We start from the raw sequence: 21,101 nt of genomic DNA, 5'->3' as shown, positions 1-21,101 counted from the left end.
TCACAGAACAAAACTCTTTAATAAAAGGATTTGTTCTGTGAAGTTTGGATTCAATCAAAGAGTCGTACTTGAAGACACTGAGGGCCACATGTGGTCTTGAGGCCGCAGGTTCCACACCCCAGTTGAGATCTTTATTTTGTCACCCTATTTATTAGGGATCCCCTTCCAGAATTGAGTTATCTGTAAATTGATAAATGTGTTCTCTAGTTCTTTACCCAAGTTGTCCATAAAAATACTGAATATTAAAAGAAAAAAAAGATCAATGATTTTTAAAAAATATATGCAGAAGAGGCAAGGTAGGTCAGAAAGGGGCAGACAAAGCAGCACAGTTCTTAGTTAAATTCAATATAAGCTTATTTTTAAAACAAACTATATAAAAGTTTAGTTTCATATATAATTTCTTTTTCTCTTCACTGTGTATTGAAATGACCGTGTTTGTTGATGTTAAGTTCACAATACAAAGAAGATCAAATAGATATTAAATATTACAGGACCATATTCTGAGACTGTCAGTAAGCAAAAAGTTCCAAAAGAACTTTTCTGACTCATCATTTAGGGAATGGCTAAACAAATTGTGGTGTTTGAAAGCAATGTAATTAGTACTTAAGACTGGTGATTATAATGAATTTGGAGAAACCTAGGAAGATATATAAAACTGATACAGAGTGAAGTAAGCAGAACCAGGAGAACAATTTACATGATAAGCACAATTATGGAAAGGAAAATAGCTTTGGAAGACCACAGAATTAAGTCAATACAGTGACTAATTCTTGACTTCAGAAGACATAATGAAAAGTACTTCTCAGTTCTTGGCAGAAAGGTGAAACTAGAGAGGGAAGGTGGTATGAAAAGCACAACAGATGTGTACCTGGAAGGTGTATGATTCAAATTTTTGCAAATTCAAAAAGTTTTCAGGCTTACAATGGGGATCAATCTCAGGCCAGGTAGTATAACAGAAAAATATGGGATTTGGAGTAAAGACCTGAGTTCAAATTTCACATTCTATATTTACTAGCTGTGTGATTGTGGTCAAGTCACAACCTCTGCCTGCCTCAGTTCCCTCATCTATAAAATGAGGATAATAATCTCACCTACCTTTTAATGCTGTTATAAGGATAAAATGAGATAATACATAAAGCACTTTGCAAATCTTAAAATACTATGTCAATATTGATTAACATAATAAAAAGATCCTGTTGTGAATCTTTTGAAAAGCAAAGAATCCCCCTTTTTTTATAATATGAACAATCCCATTCAGTTTGAACACTTTTCAAAGTTAGGTTAGCCATATCTTTGATTTTCTTAAAACAAGTCATACATAGATCCAGAAAATTTGGGGGTGAGAGGGAAATGCTTATAAGTGTCCTAGTTTTATTTAAAAAATAAAAAAAAAATATTTCAAGGAAGAAAAATGGATCAGATACCAGGGAAGATTTTTGTACAATAAAACTATTGGCAAAGAGTAAGTCAAAAAATGGGGCAATCAAGCATCAAGATGCTGAGAAAGAACCATTTTTCCTAATAAGCTTATCTGACACAAAGTCACCTACACAGAGTCTTTAATGAACCACCATCACTACCTGGATTTATTTTTTTTTTCATATACTCATTAACCCTATAAGCTGAGGAATTCAAAGTCTTTTGCAGGTAGTTACTTTTATTTCCCTATGCCTTTGAATTTAGTAGCTTTAAATACTACTGTGGTCATTTTAGAAATAGAAAAATGAAGAGTTGTAGTTTTAAAAAACAAAATGCATAATAAAATTATTAATGAGGTCTATGAAGATCAAGTTCCCATTTAGACCCTGAGTCCTCTCCAGAGAAACTTTAAAAGTAAAGAGATGGGAAATCTGTTTAGGACTGAAGTTCTTCACAGTTTAAAAAAATATTTCTCCTCAAGGGATCTACTTTCTTTTCATGATGGATTCTCTAAGATAATTTCTTGTCTAGAGATGTCAGAATGAAACAAAAGACAGAGGTTTTTACAGATGTCAAGTCTGAAACTAATTTCTGCCAATTTCCGTCTTGTTTTACAAAATGAGGCCATCAGGGTGGCAAGGTAGTTAATTATTTTAAATTACATATGAGACACTTTTACAAAGAGTTTAGTGATTTGCTCTTGGTAATGAAATGCCATAATTACAAATTTCATCTCTTAGGATACCCTACCATTTTTCTTTAGTTCCTCATTTTTGTCTTTTTTTTTTTAAAAGAAAGTGGTAGATTGCATTAAATGAAACCACATTTAATAACATTTCTTTAATCTTTTATATGGAACACCATGTCAAGAAGAATAGTCTTAACTTTTGTAGTGAATGCTACTTGGCTTCGTCTTTGCTCAACAATACAAAATATATATCACATTCTAATGGAATAGAAGAATGTGGACAGATCCCTGTATTATCCTTGGCATTACTGAGTTTATTCCCAAAAAAATGTACTTACCCTTATCCTCAGAAATGCTGCATTTTAAAGTGCTGCAGTAATAATTGTCTAATTCCATGATCCATATCAGATGCTTTTTTCCAGTCTCTATCCACTTATGCATGAAATACTCTCGATTTACAGATTTCATTTTCTTCAGGACTGTTAAAGGGAGATCATCCCTGACACATGCTCCTTTTTAAAAGAACAAATTCACAATCCCTTACATTTAGAGCATAACCATGGGACTTTGGCAATCTTAAAACTTTCATAATAATAGCTAATATTTGTGAAATACTTTACATATATTTTATCATTTTATCCTCACCACAACACAGAATTGCAGGTGCTATTTTTATCCTCATTTTATAGATGAAGGCAGGCAGAGGTTAATTGATTTGCCATGGATTTTACAGTTAGTAAGTACAGGAGATCAGATTTAACTCAGGCCTTTCTGATTCTAGGTCCCTCATGTTATCCATTGCTATCTAACTGCTCATCATCCCCTTGTCATCATCATCATCATCATCATCATCATCAAAAAATATATTCCTCTTAATAGACTGCAATATTTGTGGAGCATTATGTGCTTCCTTATAGAAGATGTCAGTGTACGTGACGTGAGCAGGGTTTTCATGAAGTGATTAAAATGAGATAGCTCTTGTTCTCCCTCTATCTGTCCCTTATCTCTCTCCCTTCTCCAACATCTCATACAACATGAAGGCAAGGAGAAGAGAATGGAAATATGGCCTTAAATGTTTCTACTTAATTTGGCTCCACAATATTTCAGAATGAAAATTTTGTCAAATTCATTTTGTAGGTGAGAAAGAATTCAGTTGAGTGTCTGTTCCTTGGAAACAGACTCTGGTTTTTGTTTTGCTTTGTTTTTCATTTTTGGTCTTTATATTCTCAGCACATGGTACAGTGACTTACAAATAGTAGATACAAAATGGTTGTTTATTTAACTGAATAGAAAGAACTGAACTAAGGAAAAACTTGAGAGATCAGGAGAGGACCATCTGGTGCTAACTTATTGGAAGTGTGAAGGTGAATTTATTTTTCAAGCATAAAGTCAGCATTTAAACAATGTTTAAGTTTGCAAAGCCCTTTGCATATGTTATTTCATTCATTCCTTACAGAAACCCTGAGAAGTAAGTGATATTATTATTCCCCCTAACTCTTTCCCATTTCACAGAAGGGGAAATTGAGGTTGAGAGCAGTTAAGTGATTTGACTAGGATCAATATAATTAGTAAGTATCTGAAGTAGTGTTTTTCCCCCTTAGTCCAACCTTTTCATTTCAGTTTTTCAGTATTATACATACTCTTAACTTTTTTCTTTTTCTAATAATACATTTATTATTTATTTAATTTTTTGAAGGAAAAAAAGCAAACTGTACTTATTTTTTAATCAAACCAGTAGAAAACTATGAAATAGACTTGAAACTGAATAGGAAAGCTGTTAATTGCATTCAGTAAGACGCTGCTACAAAAAGAATAAGATTTTTTCAAAACAATGCCTGGTACCAAGATGTCCTTCAAAGTTTTAGTCAACACTGATAACTAGGTAATTGGTGCCAGCTGCCTCCTGAGCTCTTGGGAAGCAAAATTTCTCCCATGTCACCTGCCTATCTCCCAGAAGTCTGAGTTGTCTTCCTATGCTTTCCTGTTCTATGAAGGTCCTCTCTACAAGTTGTTCCTGATGAAGAGAGCAGATCAGAAGGGGCAGGATCAGGTTTTACATGTTTTTTGCTTCAGGAAAACTATACACAAAACCAGCCATCTACTATTCTCTTAAGAAAGAGACTTAAGATTGTTCTGCAAGCAAAAAAGTTTTTCTTTGGCCTTAACTCAAAACGGTTTCATGTTAGTCTCAAAAACATTTTAGTTCAAGTGTTGCCCCTCAGTGCCTTCCAGAAGAGCAAGAAAAATTAACCTGAGCAGAAGACATAGAGAAGCTAATGTGAAGGAATCACAGCTTTTCATTCTTGGTGGGAGATTTCCCTTTTGTGCTCCTGCTTGGGGTGCCAGCTGAAAGCTTGTAGAAGCATTGTTCTCCTCAAAGCAAAGATCACTAAGGAGCCGCTCAGTTCTCTAATTCTAACCCTCTTTTCCCAGACTTCCCTCTGAAAGCCAGGTTCTTGTACTGGAGAGAAAAACGCAACTATATTTCTCTTTTTCTATCAGTTGTTGTTGTTGTGTTTGTCCTTCATTGTCGAAGAGGACCATGACATCAAGGTGATGACATGACTTGCAGTTGACTTTGATTTGAGGGAGGGAGGGCTGTGCAAGGTCAACAACCTCACTTTCTTCTCCTGAGTCATCTGGGTCCAGTGGCATAATGTTCATCAGGACAACTGGAAATGTCCCAGGAAGCAATGTGAGACCCTGGCCCTTCCTGTCAGTAGCGAACTCACGGCTACCCTTTATGGTCTATGAGAAATAGTTCAATCAGGTGGACATGAAGTTAGCACACAAAAGTGGGCGACTACCTCAGGGGCTTGAGTAGGTTGGGGCCAAGAACTACTAATACCTATAAACATACAGGGCTATTTCTGCTACCAGGAATGGAATACTTCCCAACCAGCTAAAAGCCATTAAGGGTTTCAACAGGTAGAACAGTGGTCAATTTCACAGATGACATGGGTCTAGGTACTATTAGGCCTCCATGCAACCAACCTCACTTTTTTCATTCTTAAATTTTCACTGAAAGGTAAAACTTTCCATACATTTTTTGCAAGTCAACCTATTCTTCTGCTCCATGACTATTGACAATGACTTTATTTCACAATAGATGCCAGGGAATCCTTCATCTTCTTGGTCATGGTGGGGATGATGCACATGTGGTCATCAGCACATTTGGTCACACAGGACTCTAGCTGCCTCTTCACCTGTTGCTCCTTGTTCCTAGCATCTATCATGTCTTTGGCTTTGTCACTACAGTGCATAGTACATCAAACCTGGTGATTCAGGAAGTTCTCCAGTTCACTCAGAAATTCTCAGTAAAATATTTTGAGCATGTACTACCTATATATATATATATATATATATGAAATGCACACAGAGAGATATACATGTATAAGATAAAAATGGAAGGTAAGGTAAAGTTCTCATTTGCCTGGAGTGCACAGCCTATTTTCCAAGGGGCATCTACTGCAGTCACCATGTACTCTAACAGGGCAAGGGGCTATGAATGGAGGAATTTTCCAATGGTACCTACATAACTATTGTTGTGGGTACTCAGGTAGAAAGTGAATTATAACTGTCCTTAGGGGTCAAAAGCCAGGTATGAAGTGAAGAAAACAGGAGCTTAAAAAGCAGGTGGACATATAAAGACATTATCTGTATCCAGAGAAAGAGCTTATAAATGGAAGTATGTATAGAATGATGCTACATACACACACACACACACACACACACACACACACACAAAGGTATACACACATATTTGTGTCTAATGATAGTCATCACTAGGGTGGGGGAAAGGAAGAAAAAAGAGAAAAAAAGAAATTTACGTGTTAATTTTATTCTATATTTAAAAGGAATATCGTTACACCTAAGAGATTTGTAGTTCCATGTGCAATCACTTTTAAATTATACTATATTATAAAAAAAGACTTGTTTTATTCTATTAATTAAAAAAATAAAGCAGGTTGAGAGCGTCTAGTGAAGGTGCATTAGAGAAGGAAGGCTAGGTATGGTTGTGATGGAGACAAGCCTCATTACTATTGTAAGGAAGGTGTAGGATCTTTTCATGCCCTTATTGGTGGATCATATCCCTTAAAACTATACCACAAATTCCCTTGAGGGTCTTTTGAGCCACAGGCCCCTGGAAACCACTGGTCTGTTCAAAGCCCTTAATTTGGAATTAATACGGTGTGTAGAATGGCAATCTTGGAGTTGGAAAGACCTAAACTCAAATTCCACCTCATATCCTTACAAGCAGGTTTGACTCTGGGCAAATCACTCATGATCTGTCAGGCTCAGTTTTCTTGTATGTAAAATGAGGGAAATATAGCACCTACCTCACTCATTATTGCAAGGATCAAATTAGAAAATATATTTAAAGTACCTTACAAATGTTAAAGGGCTGCCTTGGTGTGTTGGTAAATGTTTAACAATCTGTTCTCCTGAAAAAAAAAGGTACACATGCTATACTTTTAAATTTAATCTGCATTATTAATATTTTCTCCATTAATATTTTTCTTGCATGGAAATTACAAATATATTATTTATAACTTACTATACCTTTTAAATATATAATTAAATTATGTAAATTTCTTTTTTTCTTTTTTATTGCTTCCCCTCCCCCACGACCCTAGAGATGGCTACCAATAGAGGTAAATATGTATGTATGTATACACACATGTGTAAAATCATCCTATATATATATTCTATATATCCTATATATATTCTATTTCTATATTTATCAGTTATTTCTCTGGATGCAGACAGCATCTTTCTTCATATGCCTTAGTAGTTAAGTTGACTATTTATAATAGTCAAAATCACTTACTCACTCAAGGTGGTTCTTAACACAGTATTGTTGTTACTGTATCCAACATTCTCTTGGCTCTGCTCCCTTTACTCTACATTATTTCATGTAAGCCCTTACATGTTTTTTTTAAGATCACTGAGCTTATTATTTCTCATAGCACAGTAGTATTCCACTAAAATCATATATTATCACTTGTTCAGTCATTCCTCAATGGATGACCATCCTTACAATTTCCAATTCTTTGACACCACGTTACTTTCTCAAGTCTAGGCAATCGACAGAACAATAAAATAAGTCCAGATGTGTAATATTTGCCTGCAAGGTGTAAGTGCTACCATTAAAAACCTAACAATCCAGACTGAGTAAAGCAGTTCCAGATGGTTCTAGTCAGTCAATAAACACCTATTAAGTGTCTGTTGTGTGCCAGGCGTTTGACTGATAAGGTGTATTAATTATCATTTTTGTTGCTGTTCTTATTCAAATCCGTTCACGGTCTGACTCCATACTATCGAATTCTACTTTATATATAGCATCGTATCCCACTCTTCTCCTTCACAAGCCCTCTATGCCAACCAGATTGGTCTATGGTCTCTAAAACATACTCTCATATGTATTCCTTGCCTCTCGTATTTCCAAGTCTATGCTTGCAACATTGCAACATACTAAAATGGACTTCTTTCTTCTCCTACAAGTAAAATCCTAAATTTCCATAAGACTAAACTAACATGTTTCCGTCTTCTGAACTCCTAAAGAACTTACTGTGTATATCACTTATAATCATGCAATTCCTTATTTTGTTAGGAAAACCTTGGTGACTTGGTGGTTAGAATACTTGCTGGGTCTGGAGTCAGGAAAACCTAATATCAAATATGACCTCAGACACTTATTAGCTATATGACCCTGGGCATGTCATTTAACTTCTGTGTGTCTCAGTTTCCTCGTTTGTAAACTGGGGTTAATAACAGCACTATCTCCCAGGGTTGTTGTGAGGATCGAATAAAAATTATAAGGGGCAGTTATGTGGTGTAGGAGATAGAGCACTGACCCCCGAATCAGGAGGAAACAAGTTCAAAACTGACTTCAGACACTAGCCCTGTGCCTCTGGGCAAGTCACTTAATTCTGATTTCCTAAAAAAATAAAAAGAATTGTAAAGCACTTATCACAACTGGTACATAGTAAGTGCTATGTAAATGTCAGTCATTAATTATTATTATTAATAGTTGTATGACACTAGGCAAGTCAGTTAATCTCTCTCTGTCTCGGTTTCCTCATCTGTAAATTGGCAATAATAGTAGCATCTACCTCCCAGGATTGTTGTGAGGACAAAATGTCAAAAATAGTTGTAAAGCACTTTTCAAATCTAAAGGTACTACGTAAATACTAACTAGTATTGATAGCTAACTTTTTCATCCTTGTGTGTGGTCCTAATTAGGTAATTATCCCCTTAAAAGTAGGATCCAATTTTTTACTTGTTTTTATCCCCCAGGGTAACTGGAAGAGTACAAATGAATGCAAAAAAAGAGCTCATTATGATTTGCTGAATGAACTCATGAAAACACAGAAAAAGAGAAATGGAGGTGGGGTTGGGGTGGGGTGTCCAACACTTCTAAAGTCCCTTGCAGCACTTACTCTATGATCCTAATGCCCATCCAAAGTTAGACGGACCAGGCTGCTGCTCTCCCAGTTCTTCCCAAAAGGGAATATTGAATCACTTGGAGTTTTGCAAGCTACTTAAGAAGTTGTTGTGTATGTTCGTGCCATAGCTCTAGGGGAAGTGCCTTTGAACTTGGAGTACCACCCCTTTCCAAAAGGGAGGCAAGGCATAGGAGCAAGCTATGCCAGCTTCCAGAAGCCCCATTTTCTCATTGGTGCTTTAATGACAAGACATGCCATTCTATTAAGCCTAAGTTGCAACCTGATTGACACCTCATACTGAGAAGCTAATTACCCACGCATACTTAAAGCATGCACATACCTGTACCTCCCTTTGTTCCTTGGCTACCTGGACTTAGAATATTCCTGACAAGTCTATGAGATTTTGGTGAAGGCGGAATGTGGCTCTCCCTAACGCTCCCTACCTAAAGAACTGTTTGCCACATAGCTCGCCCCTTCTCTCATATCCACCCTTGAAGACTAGACATCCACAAAGGTGGGAGGGGTTTTGAATATTGTTTATTTGGAATGAGCAGCTGTTGAAGTTTCCTCCATCGAAGACCATGGAAAAATGGCAGAAAATCTCCTTCCTCATGTTCCTGTGCCTTCTGATTCACATTCAAGGTAACAGGTGTGATATAATTTGGGGGATGTTTGTTTAGGTGTGGACTTCCCTTCTGTAACTTTTTTCTCCTTTCTCCAAACCGGTTTCTAGCTAAGTGTAATATACCAATCTGTAAGAGACTTGGGGAAAAAATGGAGAGAGTTTACTTATTATATTTTTCGTGATGGGTGGAAACTAAAAAACCCATTAGAGAACTAGGAAATGGAGCTACAAATGTAGTCACTAATCAGCAAGAGACTAAGTTATGGAAGTAAAAAAAAAAATCTCTCCTTTGGCCCTGAAATAAATAAATTCCTATTTTGTTTCTATTTGAATTACAAATAGGTATATTTTCCTCACTTATCTATATGATTGTTTTTTGTAATTTTTAATCACTTGCTTCCAATTCAAAATATGTAAGATCGTATATTATTTGTAACCTTGTATGTTTTAGCATGATTAATCTGGGAGATTATGAGATTTACCAAAAATTTCTTCTTTTAAAACCTATTCCCAAGGGCTCAAACAAGAGCAGCTTTTATTTTCACATTTTAAAATCATCCAAGAGGGGTGACAGCGGTAGCGACCACGGTGTTGGGGTGGGCAGCAGCACTGGGGAGAGCCCCAGCAGGAGCCACAGAGCAGTAGTCCTGTTGAAACAAGAGGTGCTGGACCTAGATGAGGATAAGGATGACGCAGAGGTCTTCAGAAAGAGTGCCTTCCTGATGGACATGAGCTTGTTTAGTCCTTTGATGACAGCATCCACTTTATCCATGATAAACCAATATAAGTTTGAAGATGAGCCAGACTTGATGGACCTTGTCATTATAGTCAATCCTGAAAGCCACAATTGAAACTTTCATCATTTACAGAGTTACAACTAAGACATCTCAGGGTGAATTTGATTCTAGCGAATTTGAAGTTCAAAGACGTTATCTAGATTTTCTTTGGTTAAAGGGAAAACTTGAAGAAGTACATCCCACCCTCCTTAGTTCTCCTTTGCCTGAAAAATTCATAATGAAAGGCATGGTAGAAATGGTTTAATGATGACTTTATTGAGACTTGAAAAAAGGCACTGCATAAATTCTTAAATTGAATTGCTGATCTTCCAACTTTAATGAAGATTTCAAAGTTTTTCTTATTACACAAGCCTATAAACCCTCTTTGCTCAAGAAATAAGGTCCTGGATTACTTAGCAGGATGGGGCTGACAGAGCTGTAGCATCTTCAGTGAAAGGAGTTAAAAATGTCACAGATGAGTTCACTGAAATGAATAATTATGTGGGAACATTTAGCCAGTAGGTAAACTTAATAGACAAAATATCTCACATAATTTACAAGGAAGAAAAGGAGTATTTTGAGGAAATGAAGGAATATGGACCAATCTATACCTGGTGGTCTACATCAGAAGATCTGGTTGACTCCCTGAAAGGTGTGGCCAGCTACATTCACAAGTGTTATAATGCCACTGAAAGACAAATATTTGATCTTTCCAAGATACTTCTTCCAGTTGTACATGAATATGTTCTTTGTAATGAAATATTGGTGGAAGTTATGAAAAGAAGAGATCAAATTCAGGCTGAACTGGATTCCAGAGTTGAAGCTTTGATATACAAAAAAGCTAAAAAGGAGTTGCTTACAAAACAGATCAGAAAAATAGAAAATAAAGTGGAATGCTCTGAAAGCTGGGACAGATGAAAACAAAATATACTAAATGATATCAAGTTGGCATTTACAGATATGGCTGAGAAAAATATTGGCTACTATGAAGAGTGCCTTGCCACATGGGAGTCCTTCCTTAAAACTCAAACCAATGCTAGAGCTGGAAGAAATATCTGAAGTAAACCTTGGGCATACCTAAGAACTTTTTGCCTAACCTGGTGCCAACTAACCAAAGACATTCTTTATGGGATGGGGTTCATTTAATATAACTGGGTCAATATGTAGCCACTTTATCTGGAAAGCCAATAATTTGAAAACTCGGGTACTCCAAAATCCTCACCCTCATTTTGATCATGGTGTACATATACATATACATACATAAAGATGGATATGTGAGTGTTAAATATATTATATGTGTATTATATGTATGTACATATATATCTTAGTTTTAATTATTTTATTTCAAAATTTTTGTCTGTAAATATTTGTGTATGACAATTTTTTTCTCAAACACTCTGCATTTGGGATTTTAATTTTAAATAGGTTGTAAAAGCTCCATTTAGTAAAAAAAAGTTTAATAAAATCATCCCAGAGGTTTTCCTCCCAAGGGTTTCAGGATGAAAAGTCACTTACCTAGACATACATTTTTCCCCCATTCTTTTTATTATTTGTTTTCAGAGAGTAGATTAACCTGTTTAAGAAAAGTATAATGATTAGAAACACATTAAGTGCAAACAGTGAGGATGTTGGCCAATTATAACAACAAACATTTATTAAGCATTTATCATATGCAGAGCAGTGTACTGTGTCCTGAAGCTTATTGAAAGTTTAAATCGGATATAACCCCCTTTACTCTAGGATTTGATGGTCTAGTGTGAGGATAAGATGCAACACAGACAAAAACTTTAGTGTAGGGGACTACAAATTTTGACCCAATGGCCAAATTCCTCAGGCTTAGAATGGTTTTGATATTTTTAAACTTCATTTTAAGATATAGAAAGCTGTCAGCAACCAGACTGTACATAAACAGGTAACAAGGAATCACAATTTTCTGATCCTGGCTTTAGTACATCAGAAGTTACAAATCCAAGCGATATGTGAAGTCTGAGTCAGAAGGTGGTGAGTGATTAAGAAGATTAGGGAAATATCAAAAGGGAGGTGGTATGGGCTTTAAAATTAAGGTAGGAATTTATCAAGCGAAAAGAAGGAAGAGAGGGAATCCCAAACTTGCTTAGGGAATAAGGTTATTACAAGCAAAGGAAGAGCTCTGTCAGGAGCAAGACTGATCCAGTCTGTTGGGAGAGTAAAGGATAATGTGAAACAAATCTGCACGAGTAGAGTGGTATCAGGTTTTGAACTACATCTTCCAACTCTGTGGAATAAAAGGGAATAATCACCAGAGAGTAAGAGGTGCTCTTCTTGCTTAGGAGTTGTAGATTACTGACTTGTAGCAAAGGCTGGCTATCCTTTGCTTAGTTAAAAATACTGTGTAAGTGGGAGTTAGTTGTTTATGAATTGCTTTCGCTCTAGAAGAGATATCTTATTGACTAGTCAAATGAGAAAAAGCCAAGGATTTTCTAAAGAGTTACCTTGTTAAACTCATCCCAAAGGAACAGAGGTTTCCTACCTGAAAAATTTCAGAGAGAACCTTCAATGAATCCTTTTTTTATGTGTAAAATATACTTTTCCAAGTTCCAATATAATAGTTTACTATAACAAGTATTATATAGTTTACTGTTATAATATAATTACTCTGTAATAATAGTAGCAATAACTCATTTATGTGGCACTTTGAGGTTTAGATAAAAGAGAGCGTTGGTAATACTTTGTCTTTGTTGTTGTTCAATTGTTTCAGTCATGCTTGACTCTTCTTGACCCCATTTGGGGTTTTCTGGGCAGATATACTAGAATATTTTGCCATTTCCTTCTCTAGTTTATTTTACAGAGATTTAGATCACTTTTTCATGTGACTATAGATAGCTTTAATTTCTTAATCTGAAAAATGTCAGTCCACATTCTTTGACAATTTATCAACGAGGGAATGACTTGTATTCTTATAATATGACAGTTCTCTATATATTTGGGAAATGAGGCTTTATGAGAAACACTGGCTTTCCATCTTGTCTTGGTTGCATTGGTTTTGTTTGTGCAAAACCTTTTAGATTTAATGTTATTAAAATTATCCATTTTGCATTTTATAATATTCTCTATATCTTGTTTGGTCATAAATTCTTTCCCTTCTCCATAAATCTGAAAGGTAAACTATTCCTTGTTCTCCTAATTAACTTATGGCATCACCATTTATGTCTAAATCATGCTCTCACTTTGATCTTATCTTGATATACAGTGTAAGATGTTGGTCTATACCTAGTTTTTTCATACTGTTTTCCAGTTTTCCCAGGACTTTTTGTGAAATAGTGAGTTCTTATCCCAGAAACTGGAGTCTTTGGGTTTATGAAACAGTAGACTGCACTCTGAAGCTCATAGATTGTACAGCACTAGCCCCTGCCCAAGCTCCACTTCAGGACTGTTTTCTGGACCCTCCTGGCTTAAGAGTGATTATCAGTAGTAACTGTTGCTGTTTCCCTCCCAGCTTGATTTAGTTATTTTTCTTTATCTCATTAAAGGGACCATCCCCTGACTACTTCCTAAACAGGCCCATTCACTGAATGAGCATTACCTCACCCTAAGTGAGTACCTGCATAGGCCTTGGCCTAAAGGGGGCAAGATCTCCCATTGAATCCTGGGTCATCTCTATTAATCCTGATGAATATCTGGTGACTGAATTCAGATGGTTCTGGAGGGGAAGTGAGGCTGGTGTCCTTGCACAGCCCTCCCTCACTCAAATCAAAGTCAAGTGCAAGTCACGTCATCATTTCTCTGATGGCATGGTCTTCTTTGGCAACGAAGGATGAACACAACAACAACAACATTTTACAATTGGGGAAACCAGGGTTCCATGATTTGCCCAGGGTCACATGGCTAATAAGTATCTGAGGCTAGATTTGAACTCAGGTTTTCCTGACTCCAGGTAGAGTACTCTATCTACTGCATCACCCAGCTGCCCTGATTTCCCAATTAATAACAAATTAGTGGAATTCACATTCTGGAGAATAGGATAAGCCCCAACCTACCTTTCTAGCCTTTTTACACAGTGTTGCTCTTCCCACACTCTATGGTCCAATCAAATTGGTTTTTGTTCCTCACTCATGACAGATGGTGATCTGTCAAGTCCGTACCTTTGCACTAAATGACTTACATATCCGGAATTCTATGATTTCTTACTCCTACCTCTTAGAATTCCTAGGTTTCTTCAAATGCTACCAACTCAAGTATCATCTTCTCCACGGATTCTTCCTTGATCCCCAGAACTGCAAGTGCTTTCTTCCTCCAAATAACCTTCTGTTCATTTTGTCTATATTTTGTAAATAATTATACATATATATGTACAGGCTATGTTGATTCCCTTGGTAGCCCCAGGTAAGGTCCTTGGAGGCAGAGACTATTTCACTTCTGTCTTCATATTTCCAGCACTTAACATAGTGCTGGGCTCATAGTAATCACTTAACAAATATTTGTTGATTGACTAAAATCATGTTTTTCAAGGCTGAATAGAAGCATGATGTATAGGTCAGAAAAATCACATTAATGTCATTGCTTACTATTTTTAAGAACTAAAAGTAAAAAAAAAATGAGTCATATCCATTTTACCTTTAATTCATCTTGCTTCTTAAAACTGAATGGCCTTGAAATGATATTGAACAAGAGATGGGCTTCACATAAATTTGAAAACTGAAATTCATATAAATGAATCCAACAACCTTTATCCATCTTTCCAAACACAGCATCTAATTGTGTTTTGTACAAGAAACTATACTGAATAGCCATATTTTCCAAAGCATTTATCCAATTTTTATGTTTCCTTAATCTTCCACTCAGCATTTTCATACCTACCTCCCCCCATAGTTACTACGGCATAGAGTTGCTCCATGAATGTGATAGAATAATAATAATACCCTTTCCACTTATTAGTTCTTACAGCATCCTCATGATGTTTGCTGTTGTAGAAATCAAACTACTTGATCAAGGTCACTTCATTTGCCAAGGGTTGCTTAGCCAATCAGCAGTGAGGTCTAGCCAGCAGAACCAGCTGCATAACCTTGAAAGGCACAAGTTGTCTTATTGAGGCTCCAGGGTTAGCATCACTGACCCAAACTGAGATACTGTGTATTGGTTTTTGCCTTTTTATCATTTTGTATTAAAATACGAAGACTGTACTTTTGATGGTTATGTAATATAGAAAGGTATTTACAGAATGTTCCCAAGAAAAAAATCACAAGACTGAAATCAAGTTTTCCTCCAGAGTTCAAGGTCATGACACTTTTCTCATTGGCCATTTGCTCCTAAAAAGACTAGGACAGGGAAATATTATTCCTCATACTATGTCATTGAAAAAAATTATAATGAGTAGGAATCTTCAAGGTCATTGTAATGAAGGATGCATTCTGTGTCTGCTTGACTAAAATGCAAACACTCCTACAAAATCTTTAAAACACTTCAAGTCAAGATAAAGGGCTTTCTTGGCAACAGCTGAACAGCATTACTCAGGCCTGCGCATCAAAGTCAAAAATACTTTCAGCAATGTTTGTTATTCCTGAGCTATTCAGGACAGAGAAGGAGCTATTAAAGTCTTTTTTTTCTAATTTTTTATTACCATAAACTACACACTTGGCATGTCCACCTTTGACTACTGGATATGACTGTTTCAGGAAGTGCTTAAATGCCTGGTGGTCTTGGCTAGATTGTTTTGAGTTGCTTATCCTTCTCAAAAAGTGATTTATGATGGAGCAGTTCAGTTTAGAGGGGAATCAGAGCACTAATTCTCCAGAAAACACTCACAATTCTCTTTTAATGCCAAAACAAATACAAACACAAAATTATCATGAATCTTGCTGGTGTCAGCAGAGGCCATCTTGCCCTCAAGTGTAATGGGGAGTTTTTACTCTGGTAAATAAACACTTTCTGTAACTCGGTTTTATTTTGCTAAGACTGGAAGAAAAATATCCAATTTACTTGAAATCTGGTGCTCCTCTTCAGAGCACAGTAGGATGTGAGTCTCCGCAGTGAGCTACAAAGTGGTAAACAGGTTTTTCAACAGAATAAAAACTAGTAGTACATCAAGTAGTCTCTAAAACCTTTACTGGTGGTGCTCACTCTGGAGATCAATTGAATCTCTAAGAGATGATGATACCCACATATCTCCAGGGTTTCTGTTCTCTGTTCTCTGACATGGACTTAGGATCATGGGATTTAAACCTCAAAGGTTATCTAGTCCAACCAGCTCATTTTACAGATAAATAGATTGAGCCTAAGACAGAGGTTAAGTGACATGCCCTAGCTTACTCAAGTAGTAATTATCAGGACCCAGGTTTCCTGAACATAAAGCCAAGACACTTTCCATCTTGCATTTGTGTTGGCTGTTCTCCATACCTGGAAGATGATCTCTTGTGACTCCCTATTTACCTTTGCCTTTTAGAGTCCCTTTGGGACTGTCTTCAAGTGACACCTTCTACTTGAAATCCTTTCTGATCCTGCTATCTGTTAGTTCCCTTTCCTCCCCCCTGCTCCTCCAATTTACCTTGTATCTATCTGGCTTATATGTTGAATGCACATATTTAAGCATTTGTTGATTTCCTAATAGAATTTAAGTTCCTTGAGAGCAAGAATTATTTTATTGTTACTTTTGTATCACCTTATACATAGAGGGCACTTAATAATTGTTTATGGACTGACCAGAATTGATTGATACATCATATTGTGTCTCTAGTATCAACCTTTCCACAGGGTGAATAGAGGCTAAAAACTTGATCCCTTGGCTTTGGGGACATCTACATTTGGGACAACTCTACTGGAATTCCCTGTGTCAGCTCCTAGTATGTCATGTGGTAGCCACTAAACCCTATTTTTCTCTCATCAGTATTTCACTGCGATTACCTCCTGCCTAACTGAGCTCCTCACCTACTACTTCATCTTCAGCAAAGGAGTCATGCTTTTTTTCCCCTTCTCTCTTGCTCTGCTCTTTTGTTTAAAGGGCAATAAAGACACCTATATATTTCCCCAATAAAGAAACCTATAGCATGATGTTACAGGATTACAGAGATCTTAACCAGTAATCCTGGTCTTCCCTGCATATGGACAGAGAAACAACTCAGCCTTAATATTTTTTGGTTTCCTACATCTTACTGAATCAACCTCTTCTTTAAGCTCCTGTGTACAGTGTCAGCTCAATCCTATCTGTGCTGGAGGTTGGACTCAAGCCTATGCTTTCAAGCTAGGGTAGTTTGGCAAGATTGCTAGATGTTTCAACCCTTCTAGAACCTGCTCCCCAACCTTAGCTCTGGGTGTGGGAGCTTCCGGCTTTCTGAAGCTACATCTTCTCTGGCATCTTTAAAAAGTCCTCTTCTATCTTTCAGTTCATCTCCAAAGGGTTTTGTTTTCCTTCTCTATTTTCATCTTTCGTCTCAAGGGCTAGAAGTGATTTGAAATCATGTCCTTGATCATGGCTCCATTAAATGGAAAGGCCCTTCCCTACCCAGCCTCTAAAGTCTCTCCTGGGATCTGTGATAGTAGAAGTATGACCCATACGTTATAGTAACTGACATTTATATGACATTTTACATTTTAAGTAATACCTCATTTGAGCCTCACATCAACCCTGTAAGTTATTGTTATTCCATTTTACAGATTAGGAAACTAACGCTCAGAGAGGTTACAGCTAGTCAATGTCAGAGGTAGAAATCTGAACCCAGGTATGAATGCCTGAAGCCAGCTGTCCCTATAAACAATTAGAAATAAATTGAATAGTAAATCAAATTAATGTCAACCTTTATTTTTCTTTAACTGATCACACAAACTCAACCAAATAGCACACATAGCAAATGAACCAGTTAGAACTGTAAGAGAACCTATGTATTTTTTTGGAAACAATTGAATCAGTCAGTCAAGCAATAATCATTATTAAACCCTTACTATGTGCCAGATACTGTACAGAGTACTGGGGATACAAAGAGACACAAAAGCAGTTCTTGTCTGCAAAAAGTTATAGTGGGGGAGATGACATGCAAAAAGCTATGTACAAATGCAAGCCATATACTGGGTGGATGGAAGGCAATGTCAGAGGGAAGGAACTGAGGTGGGGGTGGGGGGTGGGAAAGACCTCTTGTAAAAGATGCAATTGATATTTTAAAGGAGGCCAGGAAGTCCAGGAGTTGGATATGGAGAGAGACAGCATTCTAAACATGAGGACAGTCAAAGAAAAGAGATACAGTCAAGAAATGGAGCTTCTTGTTCAAGGCATAGCAAATAGGTCAATGTTGCTGGATTGTAGAATACCTGGAATAAAGTTTGAAGAGACTGGAGAAGTAGGAAATTTAAATAGTATTCTGATTGAAATGATATTTCACTCCTATCCAAATGAGATTTCTGTAATAGATATGTAAAATTCTTGACTTTCTTTGTAGAAACATTGAAAAGTATTGCCAATATAGGCAATAAGATTTGCAAAGTGACTTTATTGTATAGCCTTGTGCCCAACAATGGACCACAGTAGACAAGATCTCAATTGATAAGTTATTTTAATACTAAAGTAATTCAAATCCCACGGGTAAAAATGACAAACAATTGTTGAAAATGCAAATACTTATCAACAAGATGTTTTGGATACATAAGAAGAAGATAATTTTTACATCTGTCATCAAATTTTGGTATTGAATTTGAATATAGTGACATAATGAAATCAGATGTAAATTAGCATTAGGGCAACTAAGTGGCTCAGTGGATAGAAGTCAGTGCGTGGAGTAAGGAAGACCTAAGTTAAAATCCAGTCTCAGACCCTTACTAGCTGCGTGACCTTGGGCAAGTCACTTCACCCTGCTTGCCTCTGTTTCCTCACCTGTAAAATCAGCTGGAGGAAGAAATGGCAAACCAGTCCAGTATCTTTGTCAAGAAAACCTGAGTGGTATCACAAAGAGTCAGACATGACAGAAATACAAAACTAACATTGAGTTGCTAATAAATTCAGCTAGCAGGAAAAAAAAGTCAGTAGCGATATTTTTCACTTCTTTCCTTTTCTCCTCTGAGCTTTCAATAGGTTACTCTTTTCTTCCTATACAAACTAAAAAATTCAATGAAAATTGATGATTTAGCTGTCCTATGCTTTTATTTTTTCACTATGTGTTCATTAACCTTATTCATAGAGTTATTGTTCTTTATTTGTCAGTGGCAGCTTTCAAGGCTTTATTACAGATAGCAATTGAATTGCTTAAATTTGCAAAATTTTTTACAATCTCACTTTATTAGTAGGGATATAAGTATTCATTACAATAATGAAATATCCTACTAGGAAGACATTGGAATATGACTTTAGCATATTTTTTTGAAGGTACATATAGCTTGACCTCTATCCAGAGAAACTTCATTACTGGAGGGTCTAGAAAGACTATTTTCACAAAAGTGAATTTTATCAGAACCCAGCTTTATTAATCATACTGAGGAAAGCACTAGGTAATGTCAAGAGAGATGAAGTTTGAGTAAGAGCATAGGTTTTAATCTTGACTCTTTCATTTATTAACTGTGGCAAAGTAATAAACTTATTAAATTTACCTCTAACTCCAGTGAGTTTGGAAAAGGACGTTTAACTTTGATTCATTCAAGAAACCTTAATAAAGCACCAATGAGTAGGTTGGATTTGATGGCCCCTGAGGTCCCTTCCAGCTTTAAATCTATTCCCTATGATGTAATTCCATCTCAATAACTAAACACAAAGTTCTGAATTTATAGAAAAGAGAAATGATTCCATATTATTGTTTCCTGCGAGCAGCTCTGAGGTCAGTCTTATATCAGTCAGTGAACAAATATTTTTAGGTATCTGTAATACATAAGACACTGTGCTAGGCACTGGGGATAACATATGTAAAAACCTTTGATGTAATTTTTAAAACTAAGGACAAATATCAAAATTTAAAAAAAAAAAATTAAAAAGACTGTCTCTCCCTATCTCTCCCAGAGTGGAGGCCCAATGACAAAGGTGGTTCCGCCACTGGTTTTGTTTCCAGTTCATCCCTCCTTAGGCAGTTTGGTTGGTTCCCTGCTCGTGGAGCTCACCATATTGGTGCCAAATTTAGTGTAGACATTTGATTGGCATGGTTCTCTGCATCTCAGAATTCCTCAGTTCAAAAGATCTGCCATGCTTGGTTTCTCCAATAACAGGGATTAGAAGACCTCTGTGGTGTTTAAAAAGTTCAAGAGACATAGTTTTTGGGTAATTTAATCATTTTATTAATAATTCCAATATATTTACTAATAAAAGAATGGTCATTTGGCTGTCTCTCTCTGAGACCAAAGATAATCATGGTGGTAGACTCAGTCTTATCAATTCTTTGGAAAAGAAGTGTTCCTGAGGGTGGCAATCAACCCTGATTGGTTAACAATTAATGAGAGAATGAATATTACAGTGAGGGACTGAATCTATTCAAATCAAGTCTGATTATGTCTTTCACTTCTAAGTTACCCCCAGCCTTGGACAATCTATTCAAATTATTTTTTCCCACCCAGAACTGAACAGAGCACAATGGTTTCCCCACCTGGGTGGGATCTGGTAAGATCTGGTAAGAAAGTTAATCCAATATTATGGTCCAATTTGATTGGACCATGCCAATCAAATGAATCCTTCAAGAGACTGAACTTTTGAAATCAGGACTTTAAAAAAAGGGAAACTCTGAATCTCCCCAAATCTTTGGTTATTAATAATTGTTTATTTCACCTCATAGTACGCAGTATATAAATGTCAAGTATTATTATCCTTTCTAAACCTCAATTTCTTCATCAATAAAATATGGAGGTTGGAATAAATGATCTCCAAGCTTTTGTCCAATATTGACATTCTCCAACTCTAAAAATTTATATTCTCATGATATTAAATGTCAAAATCAATAATGATCAATAAAGCAACAATATTGTTTGAGAATATTCTTATTTCTTTTAGGAACTGAGGAATCAAGCTAATAGAAACATTTGATTCCAAAGAATCTGAGCTGTTTATGGACAGGAACTGTTTCATTTTTGTCTCTGTACCCTGGTATCCTGCCCAGGGTCTTGTACATAGTGAATTGCATAAATGCTTGCTGAACTGAATTATTTGTTTAATTGAATAAAGATCACCAAGCTTATTGATGGAAAACAAAAGGATAGGATTTGGTTTCCAG

The 21,101-nt window shown here is 36.3% G+C and overlaps 1 protein-coding gene and 1 pseudogene across 2 annotated transcripts in view; both read left to right on the top strand.

The window, feature by feature from the left end:
- The first annotated feature begins 8,897 nt into the window (after positions 1–8,897).
- Positions 8,898–21,101, top strand: part of XG (Xg glycoprotein (Xg blood group)) — a 60,684-nt gene continuing 48,480 nt past the window's right edge. The window contains exon 1 of one of the 2 annotated variants that reach the window (XM_072614484.1): positions 8,898–9,198. In XM_072614484.1, the coding sequence (XP_072470585.1) occupies positions 9,138–9,198 (61 nt within the window). In that variant the 5' untranslated portion in view covers positions 8,898–9,137. The remainder of the gene's footprint in view (positions 9,199–21,101) is intronic. The other variant, XM_072614483.1, reaches the window with a different exon arrangement.
- Positions 9,634–12,279, top strand: LOC140503604 (sorting nexin-7 pseudogene; annotated as a pseudogene).

The sequence above is a fragment of the Notamacropus eugenii genome, chromosome 5, assembly GCF_028372415.1.
Source record: "Notamacropus eugenii isolate mMacEug1 chromosome 5, mMacEug1.pri_v2, whole genome shotgun sequence".
Lineage (NCBI taxonomy): Eukaryota > Metazoa > Chordata > Mammalia > Diprotodontia > Macropodidae > Notamacropus > Notamacropus eugenii.
Note: the sequence above shows the minus strand (reverse complement) of the source record. Positions and strands in the feature narration are given on the sequence as shown.